Genomic DNA, 22,858 nt, shown 5'->3' on the forward strand with positions numbered 1-22,858 from the left:
TGGGCTCTCGGGTTTGGGAAGCACAGCCCGGCCCTGATGGGCTCTCGCTGTCTCCGCTCGTTAAGGGGCCGATGGTGATGCGGCTGCGGCGCTTCCCACTCACGGCCCGGAGGACACGGCGGTGACCCCCCTGTTAAAATCTGCAGGGCTCGATTTCAGGAGGTGTTTTGGGTTGGAAAGTTAGGAAGGTTATCAGCTAATACTGGCGTTTACCCCTTTTCGTGAGTGTTAGGTGGCAATAAGATAAATAAGCTGCACCTATTTCATGTTCTAGAGGTGATTTATTTTAAATTGTTCTTCAGTTTTCTTCAGCTGATGTTGCCCTGCAGTTCAAGCAGTGTGTTTGGAATATGGCTTAGCAATTTTTTTTCCACTGAAAATACTTTGTTAACTATTCCAGTATGATGGCACACTGGCTTTTCAAGCTGCATGTGCCTTTATCTTTGTAAATAGTATAAAAAGGAATGGGTGCTGGACTGGTCCTGGGTATTGGCAGATTGTAATTTACAGGTTATTGTAAAGAGAGGAACTGTGTCAAAGTCTTAATTCTTCAGTGTCTTGGTAGCCATGAAATAGTTTTGTTGCAAAGCTGTTTTCTGTGGTCTCTTTTCAGTAAAGAAATTCCCTGTTTCCTTCTCCCTCCTGCTTCCCAATGAAACCCCGAATATTGTTGCACAAAATGAGACATAATTTAGTTTTAGGAACAGAAACTTAATGTTCTCATGGCTTTGTTTCATTATCTTTATGATAATTTTACAAGAGAAACAGGAAACCCAAAGTGTTTCTCTTTCAAGTTTCCTAAATTATTGAATGGAATTTGCCAAAACTTGGTGGTAAATGTTTGAAACCTCAGTCAAGACCTAAAGCTTAGTGTGATGAGCATCACCCCTGTGATAACTATATTTTTAAGGCATCCAATTGGAAGTGTATGGAATTATTGGTCATTTTAAGTCTGTAGTTTGTAGGTAGAAAGCTGCCAACCAGTTGGAGTTTGTTTAATGGGAACAGAGTCTTTAGCATAATATTTTACTTATGAAAATACTTGATTTATCACTGAAATTCTATGACACCCGTGTTTTACGGCCCTACAGGTTTTTAATGGTGCTTCCCCTTAATTAATTTATCAATTAATTTTTTTCAATTCTTTTTTTTTTAGGTGCTTTTAAGAAGAAATAGGAACCATTTCTCAAGCTGAAGACAGAGTAAAAGAAAACTGTATCATGTGTTAGAATACTGGAGAGGGACATTCCTTGGATTAGTACATTTCTGGCTTGCAAAGCAAAAGAAAGAGGAGGCCAAAAATGGGGAGGAAGAAAATACAGATCACGAGAATAATGGATGAACGGAACAGACAGGTGAGGAACAAGGAATCTGCATGAACGAGTTCATCAGGAATCCTAAAAATTACTGGAAAGTTGGAATACATTCTTCTTAATTCATTGTTCTAAAGCTGAGCTTTCTCTTCATCTCTCTGTAGATACCATTGCCAGAATATGAATAGGAAATGTCTCAATGGTGCTGTTTGAGGGAAAATTGTTCTTTATAAGTAATATCAATTACTACTTTAAATCATATTGACTGTAAAACTGCTCTTCCTGTTGAAGTGGTACCCTGGGCTGTTCTTCCAGTGGGCTGGAGGAGCGTTTGGAAACAGTCACCTCACTTGATCTAATTGCTGCTGGGAACTCTTCCTACTGAAGACAGAGAAAGGATGAGGAATTCTGGAAGGATCTGGTGAAGGGATTTGCTGCAGCTCTTGGGCAGAGCAGTTTGACATTGCTGGGGACAGTGATGCAGTCATGAATTGTGTTACCATGATTCTTTTAAAAAGCATTGATTTCTATTTCTTGTAAGAGCTGTTTGCTACAACAGTCTTTAAAAATGGTCAGTCAGAAGGGAAGAGTGCTCCAAAGTGAGTGTTTTGGGGAAAGCTGCTCTTGCCCTAACAGAGAGCTTGGAAAGTCCCAAAAGTTCATGACTCCAGCAGCAGTGTTTCCTCTTAACTTCTAAATTACTACATGAGATACCAAATACACTTTAATTTTAAATTGAAATACATAGACGGATATTTGGAAGCTCCCATTTTCAAGGAAAATTATCCTAGGAATGTGATCTTTAGGACAGTCCTGGTGGCCCAGACCAAAGGCGTCTCTTGTCCAGTGACGGCAAATCCGTGTGGGCTGGAGGTGCACACATTGCACCACTCTAATCCTCTTCCAGCTCCCAACTATTCTTAGCTCAGGGATTTCCTGAGCTGGATGTGGTTTCCGTATATTTAGTAACCATTAATGGATTTTTTGTGTTTGTTTTCCCTGCCCCCACCAGGGAACTTGGTCAGTTCTCCTCTGAGCCCTTAAACGTTGCAGCATTTACACCTTTTGTCCAGAATTGCCTACAGGTCTGTTACCTGTTGCTTCAAAAAACACCTTGGTTCTGCCAGTTCCTCAGTTATTCCACACTCTTGTGTGGAAGGGGCAGCAGTGACTCCCTGTGTAGTCTGTCCGTGTTCCTGTTGTTCTGTGAACTCTCCCACCTTTGCTTATTTTCTCTTAAAATGAGGTTTTCAGGCCTTGCTTCCTTAGTTCTTTTAATGCAGAGTTTGTTTCACACCTCTTTCAACTTATCCCTAAACCTTCTGCAGTATTACTGTGTTATTTTTGGTGGCCAAAGGGCCCAGAATTCAGGATCCATGGAAAACATGGCCTTATGTAGTGGTGTACCCCTTCCTGGTATTGGATTTGCTTTTTTAACTTCTGAGCACCAACTTGTGTTGGGGCAGCGTCAGAATTCCATGGGACTCTCTCACTGCTGACACATCAGCTCAGAGCCCTTTGTTTTGTTTGTGAAATCAGGATTGTTTTCCTCCCTGTATCACTTTAAAGCAATGTAAACTCTGAGAAGTCTAAATATAGCAAGAAAAGTATTATTGGAGTTTGGGGGAGAGCCAAGTATTGTGTTTGAACAGCTTTAATCACCCAGTAACTGTGTGTTTGATGTAGATAAATGTCTTAAGTACACGTAGTAAAAGGAGATGAATTAATAACTTCAGTGCTTTTTGGATCTTGCTCTAAAATTTAAGGGACACTGAAGAGGTGGAAGCTGATCCCTCTCATCGCTTTTTTTAACTTTTTTGGTGTAAGTTGCACAACCTTGGTTTTGTTCAGCTCGAAATAGAAATGTCATTATATTCTGCCCTGACTTTGTTGAGGTGTTTTTTCTTTCTTTTAGGGGGATTTTTTTTGTTTTTTGAATCTCCATCTCATTGTTCAGATTGAAACAATGGAGAGGAAGAGAATCAATGCATTTGCATCAAATTTTAGCCCACTTGTACCATTGCTGTGACTGAAGCAAAATATGCAGATTAAATTCTAAGTTTTGTTTCTGGCTGGTTTTTGACCAACATCTTTTTGGGCTTTTTAATGACTAGGAAGAGGTTTCAAGCTGTAACTTAAAAATGGAGTTAGGCTTGCCTTATGTTTTTTTTCTGTGGAAACTCATAGATGCAAACATACTGCATCTTGGCTTTAAAAGTTTTTAAGGAGATTAAATAGTTTTTTAGTGGAATCTTATTTTTATGTGTGGAGGTATTGATGATCTTTAACCCCACAGGTGTCCCGTGGTTTTGGTCACCACTATATGGAGTTTTAACGTAATAAAACACCCTGATGCTTTGGGCATTTATAAGATACTTCCTATGAGATTTTTTTCATTGACCCAGATAAGGAGGGAATTCAGGGTTTGTTCAGGTGTGTCCTGTCAGGTTTTCTGAGGCACATGGAGCTGGTGAGGATTCACTCCTGGACCTGCATGTGGTGTCCTGTTCGGGTGCTTATTATGATGTTTAGGGTTTTTTTGTTGGAAAATATAAGTAGAAGGAGACAGAGCTTTGCCTACAGAGTAAGTTCATGTAATTTATGTGGGAAGGAAAACTACTGTTTTGTCAGAAGCATCTTCTTTCTGAGGGACTGTATGTGAGCTCAAAACAGAATATATAGACCATTACTCCAGGGGATTACAATTTGTCAGGAGACTGTCATTGTATTATTAATTAAGCAGCCTTATCTGCTTGAATGAGCTGTAGGACATTTATCTTCATTAAGCTGAAGAGAATCCAGTACAGTAAATTAGATATCAAAGGAGCTCGATCTTGCTGCCTTTGCTGTCTCCTCCTCGCCCATTTTTTTGCTAAGGAATATTAAAATAATGCTGAGAAATTCATTGACCTGCAATAAAGAGACATATTTTTAATTTTGGTGTGATCCTGAATGGCAAAGAAAAAAAATTTGCAGAACTAATTTCGCTTTTTTTGAGTTCTGAAATGAAAATGGAATTTAAAATAATCCACGAGCGTTCAAGTCAGGCTCGGGGTGCTGTGGCGGTGGGGTTGGTCCACACACAGCGTGAGGAGTTGATGCCAGCTGAGAATGTCACAAGTAAAGCAACCTTTCAGGAGGTGAGAGAGGTACAATTTCAGTCAGGAAATGAAGAGCCCTTGCCTGGGGTTGTACAGTGGAAGTGAACCTTCAGTCCAGTGGCTTCTGAAGTTGGTACAGCACACACACATCTCGTTTATGGTGCCTTTTTCCTCACAAACACTGAGCAGTAGCACCTCTCTACACCTGCTCATACTCAGGTAATAACCTTTAGGTGTCAGAAGAAGAACAGCTGTATCTGTGCAACCCTCAGACTGTTGGTGTGGTGGGAAGAACAGTTTATATTTTGTGTTATTGATGGTATTAAAAAAGTAACGTGCGTGAGATAATCACCTCAAGGGAAAAAAAAAGAGCCTTGAGGTGTGTAGAGGCAGAATTTTCTTGGTGTACACCTGGGTAATTAACATAAACCATAGGAACCCAAAAAACAGGTTTGATTGTTCCTTGTGTCTTACTTCATTCCTGTCTTGCAAAAGCACATTGAGTATTGTCTGTGAAATGTGGGGTGTGTGGGTCACTCATGCTCTGGGCTGTAACAAGGGGGTGTCACATACACTGATACTTGTATAGCCTTAACTGGTGTCTTGTGAAGGGAATAATTTTTTGAACCTTTTTTCCATAATCAGTGGTAACTTTTGTAACTGTTTCCTCCTTCCCTGATGGGCAAATGCTCCTTTGTGATGGTCTGTGATGGATTTATTCCCCCCCAGCAGTTCTAGCAGGAGAGAACAATTGCTTCCTGATGTTTCCAGGTGGCAGAAAATAAGTCAAAAATATAAGTGAATCTGATTAGATGATTTAATAGCAACAAAATATTTGTTAGCTTAGCATAATTAAAAATCATATTTCATGTTAACAGTGTTACTTCCATTGCTGGTGCTGTTTTCCTCAATTTTATTAGAATTAAGGTTGCAAGTACCACAGAAGAAAATACTGTGATACTTGGAAATTTGTTGAACAGCAGGAAATGCAGGTAGAGAATCCTACCAAATTTAACTCTCCTTGGTGGTTGTTTACCAGTGGAAAAATGAGGGGTGTGTAATTGTTTAGCTTAGTCCAACACAGATCTCTGGGCCCCAAAAGTGACACCAAATGTTAGTCAGCTCTTCTGTTAAGCTTGTACACATGACAGTAGGAATAAGTAGTGTAGGCTCAATATTCCTTGATGATCATCCTTCAAACCCTTGTCACGTGTTTTTACACAATAAACAAATCATTGTTCTCTCTTCCCCAGGTCACCTTTACCAAGAGGAAGTTTGGATTAATGAAGAAGGCCTATGAGCTGAGTGTACTGTGTGACTGTGAAATAGCACTCATCATTTTTAACAGCTCTAACAAACTCTTTCAATATGCCAGCACTGACATGGACAAAGTGCTACTAAAATACACAGAATACAACGAGCCCCACGAAAGCAGAACCAACTCAGACATCGTTGAGGTAACAATCTGAAAAGACCCGTCACTCTTATCTCCTTAGTTCATCCAATGTAGAGCAATGGAGAGGATTTTTAGGAGATTTTAACCAGATGTTCTCAAGTTATTAAATACCTTGTCATAAGATGTAAACTGCTGCTTTTAGCCTGCTTTCTCTCTGAGGCAATAAGTTGTCTTTCCAGCCATGTTGTTTTCCCATCTGCCCTCCGCCCCCTGCCAGTTTCTGGGAAACGTGTTTGGTTTCAATCACATTTGGCAGTGGAAATAGAGGTGTGAAAGATGGTTGGTTCCTCTGGGGGTGGGAGGAGGAGAACTGTTCAGGGTTTTAATTGGGGAAAAAAAGATCAGTTGGATGGAGAATAAGGTCAAAAGAGTGTCCTCTCTGTTCTCTCTGCCCAACAGACAATTTGGTTTGGCCCCTTTTCTCTTCTCAGGTAGTAGCGACTCTACCAGTCAAATCTTGCACACAGATCAAATCACCCACAGCCTGTTCAGCCAAGAAAAACCAAACCAAAAAAGAGAATCTATGGAACAAACAAAATGAAATGTGTCCAGTCACTCTTTACGTGAGTTAAACCAGCAGCAGAGCGACTGCAGTTTCTGCAGTAATAGAATAGCATGAATATATTTACTCAAAGGTATTGGTTTCATCTACTTTTATAATGCTCATGCTTTAAATAGAAACTCTTTTCAGTACATAATTTCTAAATTAGGTGCAGTGGAATTCAAGGATTTTCTTGGCAATTGGAGCCTTGATGTACTGTAACTGCATTTCAGATCAGTCGTGTCTCCAGCAGTCCTGTAAATAGACCAAAACAGGTGGCTGACTTCAGGCTTTCATTGAAATTCTGAAGTTGTCTTCTGAACAAATGCCTTGCTTTTTAGGAATGATTTTGGAATAATGATTAGCCTTGTATAGCTGAGGAGCCTATTGCCAAGGGATCAGAGCACAAGGATGATACTTGCTGATCTTGTAAATGAGTCTTCAGGCAAGAATCAGATTGACAAAACTGAGATACACACAAATGCCTTATTTCTCTCCGAGAAGATTCTCTGCTAATTTGTCAGCTGTCTTTTGTGACCAGAAAAAAACCCTCCCCAACTTCTGTCTTCGGCACTGAGTTCTAAGAGAGGGATAATACAAGCTGGAAAGAGTTGAAGGCTTATTACTGAGTTACTGGATTAGCATAAATAAGGGATGGCCACTGCAGAGGAGGGGGAAACCTGATTATTTCAGGATGAGCTTTTGATTGTGACAGATGTGAGCTTGAGACAGGGCTGCAAGTCAGGCTGAGTCTTGTTCTGCATCCAAGACCTCTTTGTGTTATGACTTGTGGTAAAAGTGCTTCTCCACACCACAAGGACTAAGGACTCTTTCAAAGTAATTCTACACAGAGGCTGCCTGTATTTTTTTGGGTTCTTTTTGTTGGAGGGTTTTTTTTCCCAGTGTCAAGTGCTTGACCCCTGACAGCTCCCTGAGAAGTGCAGTCAGTGCAGCAGTGCACGTGTGCCCTGGGGGAACATGCAAGGACTCATCTGCACATTCTTTCTAATTTTCCTCTGTGGATTTTCTGTATTACACTAGTGTGGCATTTGGGACTTCATTCCCATTTTTCAAACACAGTGTAATTCAGGAGTGCATCTTCCTGTCTCTTCAGATTAGCCCTGTGTGCTCTTTAGTCTGGCTGTGAAATATTTTTGTTTTTGTTTTTTTTTTTTTTCTTTGTGGATTGATGGGTGCTTGGAGTGTGATAGAGGCTGAGTTACATCCCCAGCATTTTGGAAACATGCTGGAAGGACAATGTAAAATGGCTTCTCTTTATTGTACTTGTGTGGAAATTCTGTTTTAACAAATGAAAACTACTAAAAAAAACCCCTGAAATCTGTCAAATCCTAACTAAAGCAAGTTGGAATAAGTAATAATAAGGAGCTACAGCTGATGTCTAGATATTAGTTAAGAGTTTAGTAATTCACTTTCCTCCTTGGCTGTGACAAATGGCATTTATTGTGATGGGGGCTCCCCATGGAACTGGTGTGGCCCTACTGTGGTCCTGGTGTGCATGAGGAGGGTGGGTGTTTCTGGGTTTGAAGGAAAGCTAATTCCAGACAGCCCAGAAGCCGTGGAAGGGAAGAAGCAAATGTGCTGTTCCTTATTTTCAGTGCAATGTTGTAGATGATTAAGTGAAATCGATGAGACAACTTCCCCTCAGAGTTGTCTCCTGCTCAGCTTTGGCAGAGGAATTGCTTTTATATGCCCAGAGCTTGGTGTCTTCTGTCACTGCTGGAATGTTTGGGAAAACATAGTAGGAGGGAGAGCACTGGCATCTTAAATGAATACTATGATTTTTTTTTTGATACATGCCCTTATGTCTTTCACTGTACGTGTTACTGTACATGTGAATGCTCTGGTGCTGTCCTAGACCTATTCTTTTCTAACTTTTTTGTCCTTTTTATGTGTATTTATTGGTCCCATTTTTAATTTCTGTTAATGTTTCCTTGTCCTCCTTTTTCCCCACTTCTAAGCACTTCACCCATCAGTAAAATGTTGGTTTATTATAGAACCACAGACTGGTTTGGGTTGGAAGGGACTTAAAGCTCATCTCTTTCCAACCCCCTGCCATGGTCAGGGACACCTTCCACTAGGCCAGGGTGCTCAAAACCCCCTTCAAGCTGACCCAACCCAACCTCATTTCCTTACCTCTTTCATGTCATGGGTTTTTTCATTGTAATTTTTTCCCTTTTGTAGCTACCTGGTACCTAATAACTGATATGGGTGTAAGGAATGTGTTTTTTAGGCAGAATCAGACTTCTGAATAGCTGAAATTGCAAATTAGAATTTAGTTTTAATGTAAGCTTAATATTCTGATGTCAGTAAAATACTTGGGAATACACCATTCCCTGCCATTTGTTACATTAAGGGAGAAGATCCTGTGACAGATGGCCTGGAATTTATGTGGCATTTTGAGCTGGATCTCAACCTCTGTGATCCTTGATTTTATTTTTTTTTTCTGTTTGAATCTGTTTTACAGTGTTGAAAAAACCCATGTGAACAGGGTAAACAGGATTGTTCAAAACACCTGAAACCTTCAGAACATGCACATGTCTGTGCAAAAATACTTCCTTGATTGTCAGGATCAGGCACAATTGGTCTGATGGGTTTATTAGATTAGTTTCTGCATCCCTCTGGAATATGGGAGGTGAACACAGATGATGCTGGTGAGGACTGTTAGGATTGCTCATCTCCTGCCCTTTTAGTAAAAGGCATTTACTCCAGGGGTGATGAATGTAATGTTTACTTTGAGCCTCATGAAAAGGGAATAAAAAAGGTATCTTCTGTTAAAATTCCAAAATAATCCTTTCGTGTGATTTCAGAAATATAACTTACCATTCAAAAGAATTATTTGATGTTTCTTGCTCTTGGAGAAAATGATACTTCTCACATCAGGTGAAAGAGTTTTTGGTCTCTTGTAAGGTTTCATTCATGTTATTTTTTGTAGTTATTTGCATCCAGGGCAATGCTTTTGCACAGGTTAGATGGATCCTGTAGGGATATTGAAAAAAACCTGAGATTTTTCACTCAGTGTGTGCTTTGAATTCCTGAAATACCAGCATCATGTATTTAGCTTTGCAAACCCACCTTGGCATAGTTGCAGGTTGTTGCACTGAAGAACTGCCTGTGATTTGAAGGACTTGCTGTAGGTGTTTAAGCATTTTGATGCTTTAATATTCATGGATTTTTTTTTTCTGTAACAGATTATTCTTGACAAGTAATTATTTTTCCTGAAGAAAGTAGTACTTTGGCAGAGCAAAATGGGAATAGTTTCAGGTTTTATCAGGATTCTGTGTCTGTATGGTCAACAAAATGTTTTAATGTGTTGAAGACAATTGAGACCTTGAGTGTTCATAATTTTTAAATCCAAAGGCAAACAGGGAGATGAACAGACACTGTCTTTAGTGCAGGGTATGTTAAGGTAATTACAGATTCTGTACAAGGTACCATTTCCATGTTGGCTCCTTCCACCCCTCACGAGACTCTGAGAAAGCAGCAGTTGCTCAGTCATTCCCTCTCTTCCAGCCTCACTTTTCCTGGGAGCCAAGGCCTGAAGATGACTCTTCTTGCCTGTTCAGCTCAGCCTTTTCCCTCTCTCTTCCATGTTTTGGTGTTCCTGAGTGTTCCAGCAGCACAGGGTTCTGCATTTCCCCTTGGCGTGGCCAGGCTGGGCTGTGCTTGTTCCATCCCCTCACCTCATCAGCCTGCAGTGAGTGGATTTTTAGGAGCCTCTCTAAAATGTGACCTACTTTTCCAGCTGGCATCTGTGCCCAGGAGAATTCCGGGTGGGTGTCAGTTAATGAGCCTCCTCTGTGCTCTGCAGTTTGCTGCTGTTTGCAGTGTGGTGTAATGTGCTGAATAAGGCTGAGCTTATACCCCAAATCTTGACAGCTGTCCTTGAAACAGGCAGTGATCTGGAGTAAAAATTGGAACTCAAACTACAAAAGAAACCTCTCCTGAACTGTATCATGTAATTATTGCAAACATACTCAGGACAGCAAGTGATTTGGGTACTTGTATTAAATATCTGACCCTGGGAAATGACTGTAATGGGGAGGAACATTAGTGATGGCTCGGTGTGAGGGCAGCTGTGCCACAGGTCGGACAGAGAGCAAGTAACAGGTGCTGGATTAGACTACAAAAAAGGGCATTTTCACCTCTGCCTTGTCACAAAATGTTAACCAGGAGCTGTTCCAGGAGCCCTCCGTGTCCCTCAGTTACAACCATCTCCGTGTCAGGGGTGGGATTGTGAGCGGGGCGAGCTCAGCTGCACGTGCAGAGCCTGCAGCAGGAAGGAGCAGATGCATCTCCCCAGCCAGATGGAGCATATGCCAGGAGACAAGTGTGACAGTGTGGGGAACATAAACACAAAAGTTGGTGTCGAAACACTGTGTTTATAAACCAAAAGCTCTCTGGGTTTTGTTTTTTTTAATCCAGCTTTCGCCACCTTCTCCCGGTGTTGCTGCTTTTCCAGGCTGGGAATAACCAACATGTGTATTTTGAGCTGTTATTGGTGTGTCACACGATGGAGTTTGTTTTGGTGGCGTATGAAAGAGTTCATTGCTTCTTTTTGTTTAAATTTGGGTGGGCTTCCTATGAAATTGAAGATCTGGGAGTTGTATCTAAATATATATGTGGATTAGATGAGAAAGACCTTCAGTTAATTGATTTTCCTTCCTTGATGGGTCCCTGGTGTATCCCATCTAGATATGGATTTGGCAAGCAAGTTGGGCTTCCATATTTTGCTATTCAAAGCTAAAAAATATGATCAGGAAATTGGGTGAAATGCTTCAAACATACTTATTTCTTTGAAATCTTTCAAAAGACAATTACATGGAAAGCTTTTAACTCTATTTTAATGCCCTACAACCAGCTTTGATTGAAAATGAAAACTGATGCTGAATGTGGGTGACTAAAACCTCCAAATTTACACGAAATATCAACACAGTTTTATAGAACTGAGATGGTGCTGTGAGGTGGGACCAGGAATGCTGATGGTCAAACACACGCTGGAGATTGTAGGAGGGTTGGCAGTGCTGATACATGATTGTTTTGCATCCCTTCCTATTTGTTGGGTAGAGAACTGCCAGAAGTGGGCAAGACTTAATGGGAATAAAGAAAGAAAAAAGCAAAAAGCTTTTGGGCTGCTAGAAGGACATGTATGAGTAGGAATATTATGTGTTTGTGTTGTTCAAACCATTTGATTTGGTCTCCAGTCACTGTGGCCATAAGTGTTACACATATAAAAGAAGGAGGAAGCTTAAAAATGTTCTCAGTGAAGTAAGGGAAGGACTTGGTAATCTGCTCATGATGCTGAGAAAGTGTAGGCATTATTGGGCTTGATTTGCTAAATGATTATGTAAATGTAATTATACTGCATATAACATTTCAAATAACTTGAGATGGCACACAAATGCCTCTGAGACGTTTTAAGGAGGTGATTGAGGAGGATTTATGGATGGTTAAGGACTAAAATCTCTTTGAGCTTACCTTAAAAAGAGAGAAAATACTTGAAAACTGAAGTGGTCTGGAATATGAGTCATCAAAAGCTTATATATATATGTATACACACACACACATATTTTTATATATCTGTGTATAGTGGTTTGAATCTATTTTTTTCTAGTAGAAGTGTTTACTATAAACCTGAGTTGTAAACAGGGTATGCCTTGGGGTTTTAGTTCTCACTCCTGGTTTAGGAAGAAACACCTCTCTTGAAAAATTAAAATGTTGTCAAGGTAGCAAGTATGTGTTTTGAATGTAGTGACAGAAGACACCTGTGTATTTTGTGTTGAACAGAACAGTTACCACTCCTAATGGTGTCTGTATCTTATTTCTGCCCCTCCTTTTAAATTTGGGAGATTACATTCAACACTTAATCCCCAAAGTAATTGTTCTGCTTTAAAATATTCTTTTAATTCTTTGCCTGTGCTGAAATTGCCTTGGACATAGTGGTGACTAATGTTGACGTGCCTTTTTATTTATTTATTTTGAAATGACAGATTGTTGGTGACTTGAGCTGACAGTGGTAGAAAAAAGTTTTTGTTCCTAGTAAATGTCATTTTGCATTCCTTCATTGCTGAGATAGAAAGAATTGCCAAAAGTAGGATGGACTTTGATTATTTTGTTGTTGTTGTTGTTGAACGTGGCTTACCTGCAAATACTCTAAAGCTGCACTTCCCTTGAATCTAAACCAGTGATTAAATTTAGTGTTTTAGGGTTAAGAATACAACATTTCTTCTACCTCTTATAACAGTGCTGGTGCTTTAAATTTACCATGCTCTACTGTTATTCTGAATTTTGATGAATTCCAGATTTAGTCACTGCTTAAAGCACACAGACACCTGAAGTTTGTCTGGAAAGCAGCTTTTTATAGAAGTTTCTATTGCTAATAATGATTATACTTGGCTGGTGTTTCACCACCGGGAATTTTGTGTAGCTGCAGTCCAGGTTGCTCTCTGTCCTGTGCCATGACACCAGTGAGGTTATTGTACAGCTGGGAGCTGAAATTTGCTGTGGTGGTCTCGTTTTTAATGGACTAATCCCTGCACATCCCTGGATTCTCAGGTGCAATCAGGTGGCTGTGCTGCTGGCAGGACCAGAATCCCAAATCATGTCAAATACTAGCAGAGGGCCTCCAGATGGTACCTGTCTCCCAAAAACTCTGCAGAATCTGCCCTTCAACAGGCAGTAATTCTCCTCTGTTATGAAATCCTCTATTTATTTCCCAGCTGTGCAAGTGATGTTTTCCCAACTGCTTCTGCCCTGTGTTTGGAGAATGTTTTTATTTCTGAAATTAGGGCAGACACACAGAGTCCGGTTCTCACACCCACTGCTCAGGGAACACGTGTCCGAGATTCAGGGCTGGATTTAGCTGCTCTGCAGACGTTGTGTTAAGCAGGATTGAAAATTGACTCCAAGAAAATCTGTGACAGCTCAGAGCTTGTTAGTGCTGGAGTTCATGCAGGCAGCCACACAAAGACAGAATTATTGTATGAACAAGTTCTTCCAGCTGTGCTGGTCTCGTGTGTTCTGCAGCCCTTGTGTTGCTGCAGGATTTGGTGCTTTTGAAATCCTGTATTGACAGAAAAGTGTGTTTTTACTGTGCAATTTCCAAGCAAAGACCAAGGCATCTGTTAATGAAGAGCGAGTGACTTTACACAAGCTGTGCCTGGAAAGAATAGACCCAGAACAAAGCACCTCCTGCAACCACAGTGACATAAAGGACTGTTCTTTCTGGTGAGAGGCTTGATTTCAGTGCAGAGTTGATGTAATCTCAGCTTTCCACTTCCAAACTCGTGGGTTAGGGAGTGTCTTCTGCCAGGGATTAACCACCTTGCAGAAGGGACAGCAGAGGTGCTGCTGCCTCCTCAGTCTGTTCATCCCTGTCAGAAGGAGGGACAGTGTCATCTCCAGCTGCCTTTTGGACCTCGGCATCTTTACAGGCTCTGTTCCTCTTGAAGTTTTTAATCCTTTGCTTTCAAATAATGTTTGGGCCTTAAACTGATGGTGCTTCTGCTCAGGGAGCGGGTGGTTTGTTCATTGCCAGGGTTTCACTGCAGGCAAACACTGCAGGACACGTTTCCTGTTGATACTTTTACCTGGGATGTTTTGCAGAGTAACTGCAGCTGAATCAAGAAAATATTTATGGTGGTGGTTCTTGTGGTACAGACCTTTGAATCTCCCATATCATAACATATATCACTTCATATCGTGTCATTCTCGGTCTTCATAATACCTCTAAACCAATACACATGCAGTTCATTTTGTGACTTAGTAGGGAAAGTTATTTTACCTTATTAATGTCCTGTCATGTGATATTTCATGTTGGAGCTTACATATCTGTAATTTATAGTGTAGACTGTGGAGTGCTAGTCAAGTTAGTCAAATTGGCTCTTAACTAAAATTATGTTTTACTGGAAATATTTATCAGAGAACTTCAGTACCAAGTGAATAACATTTTAAATTAAGAACTCTGAAATTTATTGGGAATGCAGTGAAGACTTTTAAGATCAAAAAACCTGTTACACATTGTCTGACTGAAAGCTCTTCTAGAACCTTAACGTTGCCATTTGAAGCCCTGCTCTTTCCTGCAAATAACTTACATTTCAGTACTTGCTGACTACAGTAAAAACACAAATAATCAATCATGCCAGAGCAGTTCTTTGTCCAATGCTGACATGAGTTACACATCATAAAGCTTACTCATATTTCACTGATTCCTATACAGCCTTTTCTCTCTGTCTCAAGGTCCCACCTTTGATTTTCCACCCCTTTTGTTAAGTCAGGACACCCTTCAAAGAGGTGCTTTGGCTTTTGAGTAATTTGCTCCAAGTGAAGGTTGTGCAAGGGAAAAAATATGAAGTGTCTTTGACACACAGCTGAGAAGTTCAGTGTTCAAAACAGAAATTGTGACACTCTTTGTGTCTCCAAGTCCTATGTTCTAATTATTTTAATTCAGTAAAAGTAGAGCTGTATCTGTTGTACCCTCTTTCCTTATTTCCTGCTGTACATCCTGATCTCAGCTGGGGTTTCCAGGTACCTGCTTTCAGTTGTCTTATTCAACCTGCTCTTTTTTGGGGTGTTTGTTTTTTTGAAACAAGATGGCAGTTCTATACAATATTAGCAGTAATTGAAGCTCATTCTGGTAGACAGTGTAACCACTTCCCATTTTCTTACACGTGAATAGTATTTTAACAATAGTATAAATCCTTAAAATCCACTGAACATTTCTCTGGGAATAGTTGCTTATTTGTGTTGTGATATTTTGATAACACTCAGTTGTCTTGAGCACCAAGACTTTGAAATAGTTTCTGTTATCCTTTCCAATTTTAAAGCTGTAAAGAACAACTCAGGACAAGAAATATTTGCAATTACAGCCCTGCATAGGCAGGTGGACCAAAAGAACCCCGTTCTTTTTATATCACAGAATTGTAATTGGAGTTTGGATTTTTTTTTCCCCTTGGCAAGCCATGAGTAGGAGATAATATTTTTTCCTAAAGAACTTCTAAAAGATTATGAAGGATATTATGCAGATGGATTGCTGCACTTGGAAACTTTTCATGTTCCATATGGCTTATCTGCAGTGCTCTGGTGCTGAAAGGAGGCCTTCAGTCGGCTACTGCTGCTGCTGCTCTGTGATTTAACCATTGCAGGCACAGGAAGATCTGTTTATTGGAGGATGTGTATGTATATATATGTTATCACTTGGATAAGGACTGAAAAAAAGCATTTATGTACCATAAAATCTCTTTGAACATTGTGTTTTGCTCCATTTTACCATTAATTTTGTTTGTCACGTTCCCTGAAAGGACTGCAAAGTATATTTAATTTATACACTGAGGAATAGTTTCTACTTCTTTAAGGTGAATATCAGTATATTTTGCCCTTGATTTTTAATAAAAAGATTGAAAAAAGATGACCTTAAACTGGCAGTTTAGTATTTGCTAATGGGAAAATCTAGTTGATGGTACCAGGTAAAATGAAAACCTGCTCAGTGATATAAAATTTAATAATCTCCTGAGTCATATAGAAAGTGAAACAGGCAAATGCATCAGATATTGGACTTTGAGAGCCTGACTTAGCTGTCACTGTGGAAACAGCATTATCAGTGCTAATGGATTACTAATCATTTTAAGCCTCAAGGAGTTCATTTAGGACCGAGCAAAAGCCTGTTTGTGGGTCAGCTCTAGAAGGTCCCCAGTTCACAGATAGTGCTTCTCCAGAATCCCAAATCCAAGCACAGCTGCCCTTCCCATCCCTCCTAGTCGAGGGCACTGTGCAGTATTCTAGGGGTGAAAAGAAGAATGGGTTTTATAGCCCATAAAATTCTAATTGTTTAGTAATTGCTGGTGGATTATCTGGTTAAAATAACGCTTTGCAGCAAAGATGCTCCGGGCTAGAATTCGTGCCATAGCATGTCTGAAAAACCTTGTGTATGTGTTATTTTATATAAATGAGAGTTTGAATCCTGAGTGCCATCTTTATCATATCTGGGAGGAATTTGACAGCTCCCTCTCATGTTTGGCAGGCCAGGGATACATGTTAAAATTTGCCAGATGCTGGAAGGGCTCCAACATTTGAAACAAGACGGTGTCTTTTCTTGGAGTGGTTTAGAACAGGGACACTGATAAAATTTCAAATCATGAACATTTTTCATCTGTAAATGCTGAATACCTTTGCCTAGAACTGAACATAGAGCATTGCTTAGAGGACTCTTTGTATTTTATGGCCCTAATGTTAAGGCAGGCTTGTAGTTTTTTTTCTTTGGAAAACCCTGGAATAAGTAATTAATCCCAAACCTCCTGTTTTCCCTAACAAACTATAATATTTGCCCAAAAGTATTATAAATGTAGCAAACCTTAAGTAGTGCACTCAGAATTTTTGATATCCAGATATTTTTGCATAATATCCATAATTTACCTTTTAAATATCACTGCTAATTAAGCACAAGTGTGGAAAATGTCATTTAAGTAAGGCTGAAAGCAGAGTATGTCAATTGTTCGGATTTTCTGTACTGTGGTTGGGGAGCTGCCAGGAAGGCTGAGGAGACCTTGTTCTTTAAGAAGTTAAGCTCTCCAAGTTGCTTAGCTCATGGAAATGTCTGTCATAATCTAATTTGGCCTCCCCTGCGTTTCAGGGAAGTTTTGAAAGCTGGGCACCACTCCTTGCCTGGGCTGGGCTGGGCTGCCCCTGTTTGTGGCTATAATTAGAAGGTGAAATCCAAACTGATAGCGTGGCAAAATGGGATTGAAAACGTGTCAGGGATCCTGAAAGGAGCAGTATCAGGGCTAAACTTAAGTAGCCTCCCAACTCCGAGGACAGGAAAACAACTCCATAAGGAAATCTGCAGATGCTTCAGCTGTTGGAGTTGAGAATATTAGTAGAGCCTGAGGAAAGTGTATCAAGTTTGTAAACATTACCTAAAACAATCCATTATCAGAGTGTGAAAAAGGGAGTGTCAACCTACAGAAACAAATGTTGAGCTTCAGAGACAGAACATTGTTACTAAGTTGATTTATCTGGTTTTTCTCTGGCTGTTCTCTTTGGATGTTTGTGCTGTGCTTGGGATTCACTCCTGCTTTCATTTTAGGCAGTGGCAAATTCGTGGGCCCAGCACTGCAGGGTCAAGCTCCCACTTTGCAGAGCCATGTTGTTACTTCAGAGGAAAGAACCAGAAAAGAAAGAGGCTTCTGAAGCCAAACTGACCTGCAGGAAGTTTAAAAACTAAAAATAGCCTTTGGTGACTAAGAATACTCCTCAAATACTTGAATATGTTTTATACATAATAGGGGAGACATGCCTACATCTACAGGATGAGACACTGGGGTATTGTTCAGGCCGATGAAAGGGGAATATTTTGTCTTACAAAAGAAGAAAAACCCAGCTTGGTTTTGGGCTCAGCTTCTTGGCAATAATATGTATCAGGAAGCAAATAATAAAACAGTTGTCGTGGTTTCAGCATGAGTTTTTGCTGCATGTAAAGTGATTGATACATGTGGTTCTTGCCTGCTGAAGTGTCTCTGCTGTGGGCAGGGAGCTGAGCTGCAGGAAAGGAATATGCCCTGTTTTCTGTCTCTCGTGTTTCAGGTATTGAGAGTGAAATCTGGTGCTGCTGTGACTGCTGTGTTTGTCCTTCATTTGGTGAATATCTCAGAAAAAAAAGGTGTGGCTTTAAATGTGGGATGTGATTTATCAGAGGTGGCTGCTGCCAGAGAGGACAGGCCATTCCTTCTGCCTCCCCTGGATCTGTGGTGCTCAGCCCGCACCTTGGAAAACCACTTATTCCTGCTACAACTGGATCCAAACCCAGCAAAAAAATAAGTTAAATAAAGAATGACCAAGGAGAATTTTCTGTCATTTTAGTGAAGAAAGAAATACTCTCCACTAGAGCACCAGGAAACTGTAATTGTTTATCCTTTAGATATCCATAGTGTAGCTGCCTCCTGGAGCAGCAGTAATATTTGGCAGTACCTGGTAGGACCTTTCCATTACTTTGGACCTGAGAAATACTTACACTTTTAAAAATTACAATATTTAAAAAGGGTTTACTCCAAATTTGTGCTGCTTCACAGCTTTTCTGTGCTCCGACTGCAGGAGCAGAAGCAGCCACAGGATTTAAGTGAAAGGTTTGCCTTTTCCAAGGGAAATCACTTCTCGTTTCAATCTTAGTCAAATTTTGGACATGGTTTTCCTGATGATTTGGGATGAAACACCAGCAAAAATCCTGTTTGGCCAGCTCCAATAGTGAGTGCAAAAATAGAGCTGTTAACATGATCCATGGTAGCTCTGACAGCAGCAACCATTTCCTTTTTGTGTAATATTACAAGAAACCCAACACTCAATGTTTTGAGTGACCTGACACTTTTTTGCACATGAGGTCACCCCACATTCTTGCTTTAAGGCAGAAAATATTGTTTCCTGATGTGACAATGAGCACAGTCAGGTTCTCTGCAGTTCTGCCAGAGCTGGTGAGGAGCTCAGATCCCCAGTACCAGAAACCTCCCCCTCAGTGGATCTCAGAGCCCAGAACACGCCGACTGTGCTCTGTTAATGACGAGCAGCGTGTCCCTGTGATCCGAACCAGGAGCTGGGATGGGAGCACAGCTGGGGGTTGTCCTTCATCTCTGGCAGCAGTGATCCACCTCTCTGTGTGTTGGTTCAGAGTTCCTGGTTCCCAGAGCTGCCCATGCCCGTGTCTGGATCCCCTGTGATCCTGTGGGGCTGGAACAAGCCCGGGGAGGTGATGACTTGATCTCCTGCCGTGGAGGCTCAGCAGGCTCAAGGCTCCTGCATTTCACGTCTCTGTTGGATTCTGTGGAAGGAAGCTTATGCTAATCACACTCTGATGGTTGAATATCATCTTTACTTGCTCATGGATCAGTAATAAATGGCTTTATTGTATTTTTACACTCCTTGGTATCTGTATTATTGGTTTCAGTAAAATTATGTTGAATTGTAGAGAGAAGCCAATTATTCCTTTCTGTTGTTGTTTTGCAAGAAGCCCTTCTTCTGTTCATGATTCTGGCATGATTCTTTCCTTAAATTAGCAAAATGCAGTGCAATTAAAAAGTACTTTGCATATGTGTGGGGAAGTTCAGGAAAATATTACCATGTGCTTGACTGCAATGTTTAAACCCATCATAGCCAGTCCGGCCTTTCTCATACACTGTTTTCTAAGCTCTGCCATTCAAATAAAAATAAATATTAATCCAATTGTTATAATATTTATATAATTCAGTTTTACACAGTGGAACAAAAGTAGTTAAAGCTTCAGGGTCATTCTGCAGTATCAGGATGACCACACCTGTCTAGAACTTCATCACAGAACTGTATTGTTGTATTTGCTTCATTCTTTTATAAAAAAGGTTTCACACTTACCTTGGTTCTTCGTAAATACTTTAAATTGTTTTCTGACTGAAATCAGTCCTTTTCTCTCCTCAGTGTAGTTAGTGCAGTCTGAGATCAAAGCTGCACAATCTCAGTTACTGGGGCACAATGCAGTGCGTTGGCAAACTCGTTGGAACAATTTCCAGTAATTTCAGCTGAGTCTTAGAGGAAGTGGAAAGTAATACAGATTAATTGAAAGGGCTGCAGGTTCCCTTAGATGATCTGGAAAACAAGTCTTCACACCAGAAGGTAACTGCAGTGAGCATCCAATAGCAAAACTTGGAATTTAATGTTCTTTCCCCCTCTTGCTTGTTGTAAGAAAATTATGCCCTATATTTAGTAGCCTCAACTGTAAAAACTCTTGGTTCTATTCTAAACCAGCTCGTGTATCACAGCAGAGAAATAAAACTCTCTTCACATTACACAAATTATTTGGTTTCACCAACTGGCATTTTATTTCTCAGAGTCAGTAAAATTTCAGTCCCCACAATAATATCCTGGGAATAGCTCAGAGAGGCAACTTATTTACATTATTTGGAGAAATAACAGATTTTTAGCACAGGAGAATCTGGAGGGCGGGGCCAGCCCTTGTTGATGGCTTTCCTGGGTCCCAGCAGAGCGATTCCCAGCAGCGTGTCCCTCCTTGTTTTCCCTGGAGCAGGGCCTGTTATCGGTGAGAACCCGCGCTGGGCTGGCTCGCGTCCGCCTCGCCTGCCCGTGTGAACAGATTCCAGCATTCCCGGCTCCACAGCTGGAATGTTTTACTATTGTGTTACTGGGCGCTGATAAACTTCGCAGGCTTTTTATGGTCAGGTCCTCAAAGTGGCACTTGGTGTTTTGGTGATAAGGAGACAGAGCTTTGGCGATCAGACCCGGCCTGATTATCTGTACCACCGAGCCTGGCTTCAATCCCTCCACAATGACAGGAACCCCATCTGGAGTGACGCTTTCCAGATCCTGAAACGGGAGATACTGAGGCATTTTCCTTCCTCATGAGTCAAAGCAGAGTTAACCCCATTGTTAGCGAAAATAAAAAATGTGCAGTGGCCAAGAGGAAGGAGGTATTTTTGTATTTAAATCTCTTCCTTTTTGTTCCACGTGGAGCGTAATTTTCGGGCAGATCCGGGGGAATGAATTGCCATCGTTACAATCCAGTTTTCACTGGATTGCTTTAGACTATGGAAAGGAGCTCTAATGAAACTCCTGGGCTGCAAGATTTAAATTGCTTTAAGGTGTTTATCAAAGGAGGAGAAGTAACAGTGTGTGGAGTTCTCGCAAGACCTTTGTGGCGTCTGAATCCAGCTGGTAATCGTGTCCCGGGTAAAGACATTTGGATTCTATTTCCGGGCTCCCGTGGGCTGCAGGGGTTAAGTGTAATCCAGATTATACAGTGTTAACATTTTCCCTGCTGATACCGAAGTGTAGCAGCCTGGCAGGCTGACTTGTTAGGAAGGGCTGGGAGAGAGGGAGAACAGACTCCGACCTTGAGAGGCCGAGCCTTGTATGGCCAAGTCCATTCCCGTGTCCAGCTGATTGGTCGGGGCAGCGGGATCGGGATCGGGGCCGTGACAGGTGCTGGAGGAACCCACACCTGTTTTCCCCCATATGCTGATTTAGTGATTACATTTTTGTGGGAGTTCCAGATACTGTGTGGGATTTGCCGAGCGAGCCAAGAAACTTGAGAAGGAATTACAGCTTCTGGTGAACTGTGATATTAAAGAATTTCAGGCGGCGAATTGGATTCTCGATTCCTGCTTGAAAACTGCAGGAGAAATAAGCACTGTTTTGCATATCTATAAATAGTAAAGTCTTGTGCACTTTTTATTGTACTAAAAAATCGTTAGACAGTAAGAAAAAATGCTGGTGAATAGTATAAACTAAAACATTTTGCTTTAGAAATCAGAATTTCAGTGCGTTATGGAAACTGCTTTTATAGGAAAACATGGAACTTCTTTATGGTGCTGGAAATATCAACTTGCAGATTTCTAAGATCTTTAGGGTTTTTGTATAAAATTCATGGAATATAAATAATTTCTCGCAAAAAGGAAACACACAACTCCTTCATGCCTCTATAGTCCCACTGCTGCCTTATGTACCAATAATGTGTATCTGTATAAAATTTACACTGCTTTCCTTTTGAAGCTTTTAAAAAAGATTTTTCCACAGGTAATATTTTAAATCTTGTTTTGTTATAAACGAGAACTTGCAGAGAAAGATTTCTGCTTGTGTAATAGATGAAAAAGAAACCCAAGAAATACAGTTATCTCTTATACTTTGGTCACCAGACCCGTAGCTTCACATCCTTTCTCTGATGCCTGGATTGTAGACAAGTTTGCCTTTTTTTTTTTTTCCAGGGGATGTTGGTGTGAGTTCTCCATCAGAAAACAGGAAGTAGCCCAATAAAGCAGTTGCATCAAGTTAGTCTAAAGGACTCTGAAAAAGCTTATATTTAGCAAACGAAGTCATTTTAGAGAGGGATTATGTAATTTCTTTTTATACTTTTTTGCGGTTGTTGTTATCATGCAGGATGACAGAAGTGCAGGAAGATCCTGCCTTTGTCAACTACAGAGAGTGTTACATATATTAATGTCCTGCAGTTGTTGAATTGGAACAAAAATCTTAGCATTGTGTTTCTCAGAATTTTAACTGTGTGCTTTTTAAAATGTGAACATTAAAATTGGGGTGCTAAAATCAATTCATTTGAGATCCAGTAAACTGGCTTTTAATTGCCAGTGGATACATGAACTGCTTTGCCACAGGCTTGAATGTCCCTTGTCAGGCACCTTCACTCCATCAGCCAGTGTCTAAAAATGGTTTTCCAGGGAATGCTGGGGAGGTGAAGTGGTTGTAGCTTAAAGTTGCCTGTGAGGTGGCACCTGGATGAACCTTTTCTCTCTGTGTCCTTTGCCACTATCTCGGACTAACCCTGTGTGTTGGACAGTGAGTTTTGCCTGTGAAAATCTGCTGTAGTTTCAGGGGCTCAGAATGATTCAGTAGTGTACAAAAAAAAAAAACAAAAACAAAACTTCATGGCAAGTTAGTGTGATCTGTA

General features: G+C 40.7%; 1 protein-coding gene across 5 annotated transcripts in view; it reads left to right on the top strand.

Annotated features, from left to right (window-relative positions):
• Positions 1-22,858, top strand: part of MEF2A (myocyte enhancer factor 2A) — an 80,665-nt gene that overhangs the window by 32,660 nt on the left and 25,147 nt on the right. For all 5 annotated transcript variants that reach the window (XM_027688790.1, XM_027688792.1, XM_027688789.1 and 2 more), the window contains 2 exons: positions 1,157-1,355; positions 5,668-5,871. In XM_027688790.1, the coding sequence (XP_027544591.1) occupies positions 1,302-1,355; positions 5,668-5,871 (258 nt within the window). In that variant the 5' untranslated portion in view covers positions 1,157-1,301. The remainder of the gene's footprint in view (positions 1-1,156; positions 1,356-5,667; positions 5,872-22,858) is intronic.

Source organism: Neopelma chrysocephalum, unplaced genomic scaffold, assembly GCF_003984885.1.
Source record: "Neopelma chrysocephalum unplaced genomic scaffold, ASM398488v2 Primary Assembly neopelma1_75, whole genome shotgun sequence".
Lineage (NCBI taxonomy): Eukaryota > Metazoa > Chordata > Aves > Passeriformes > Pipridae > Neopelma > Neopelma chrysocephalum.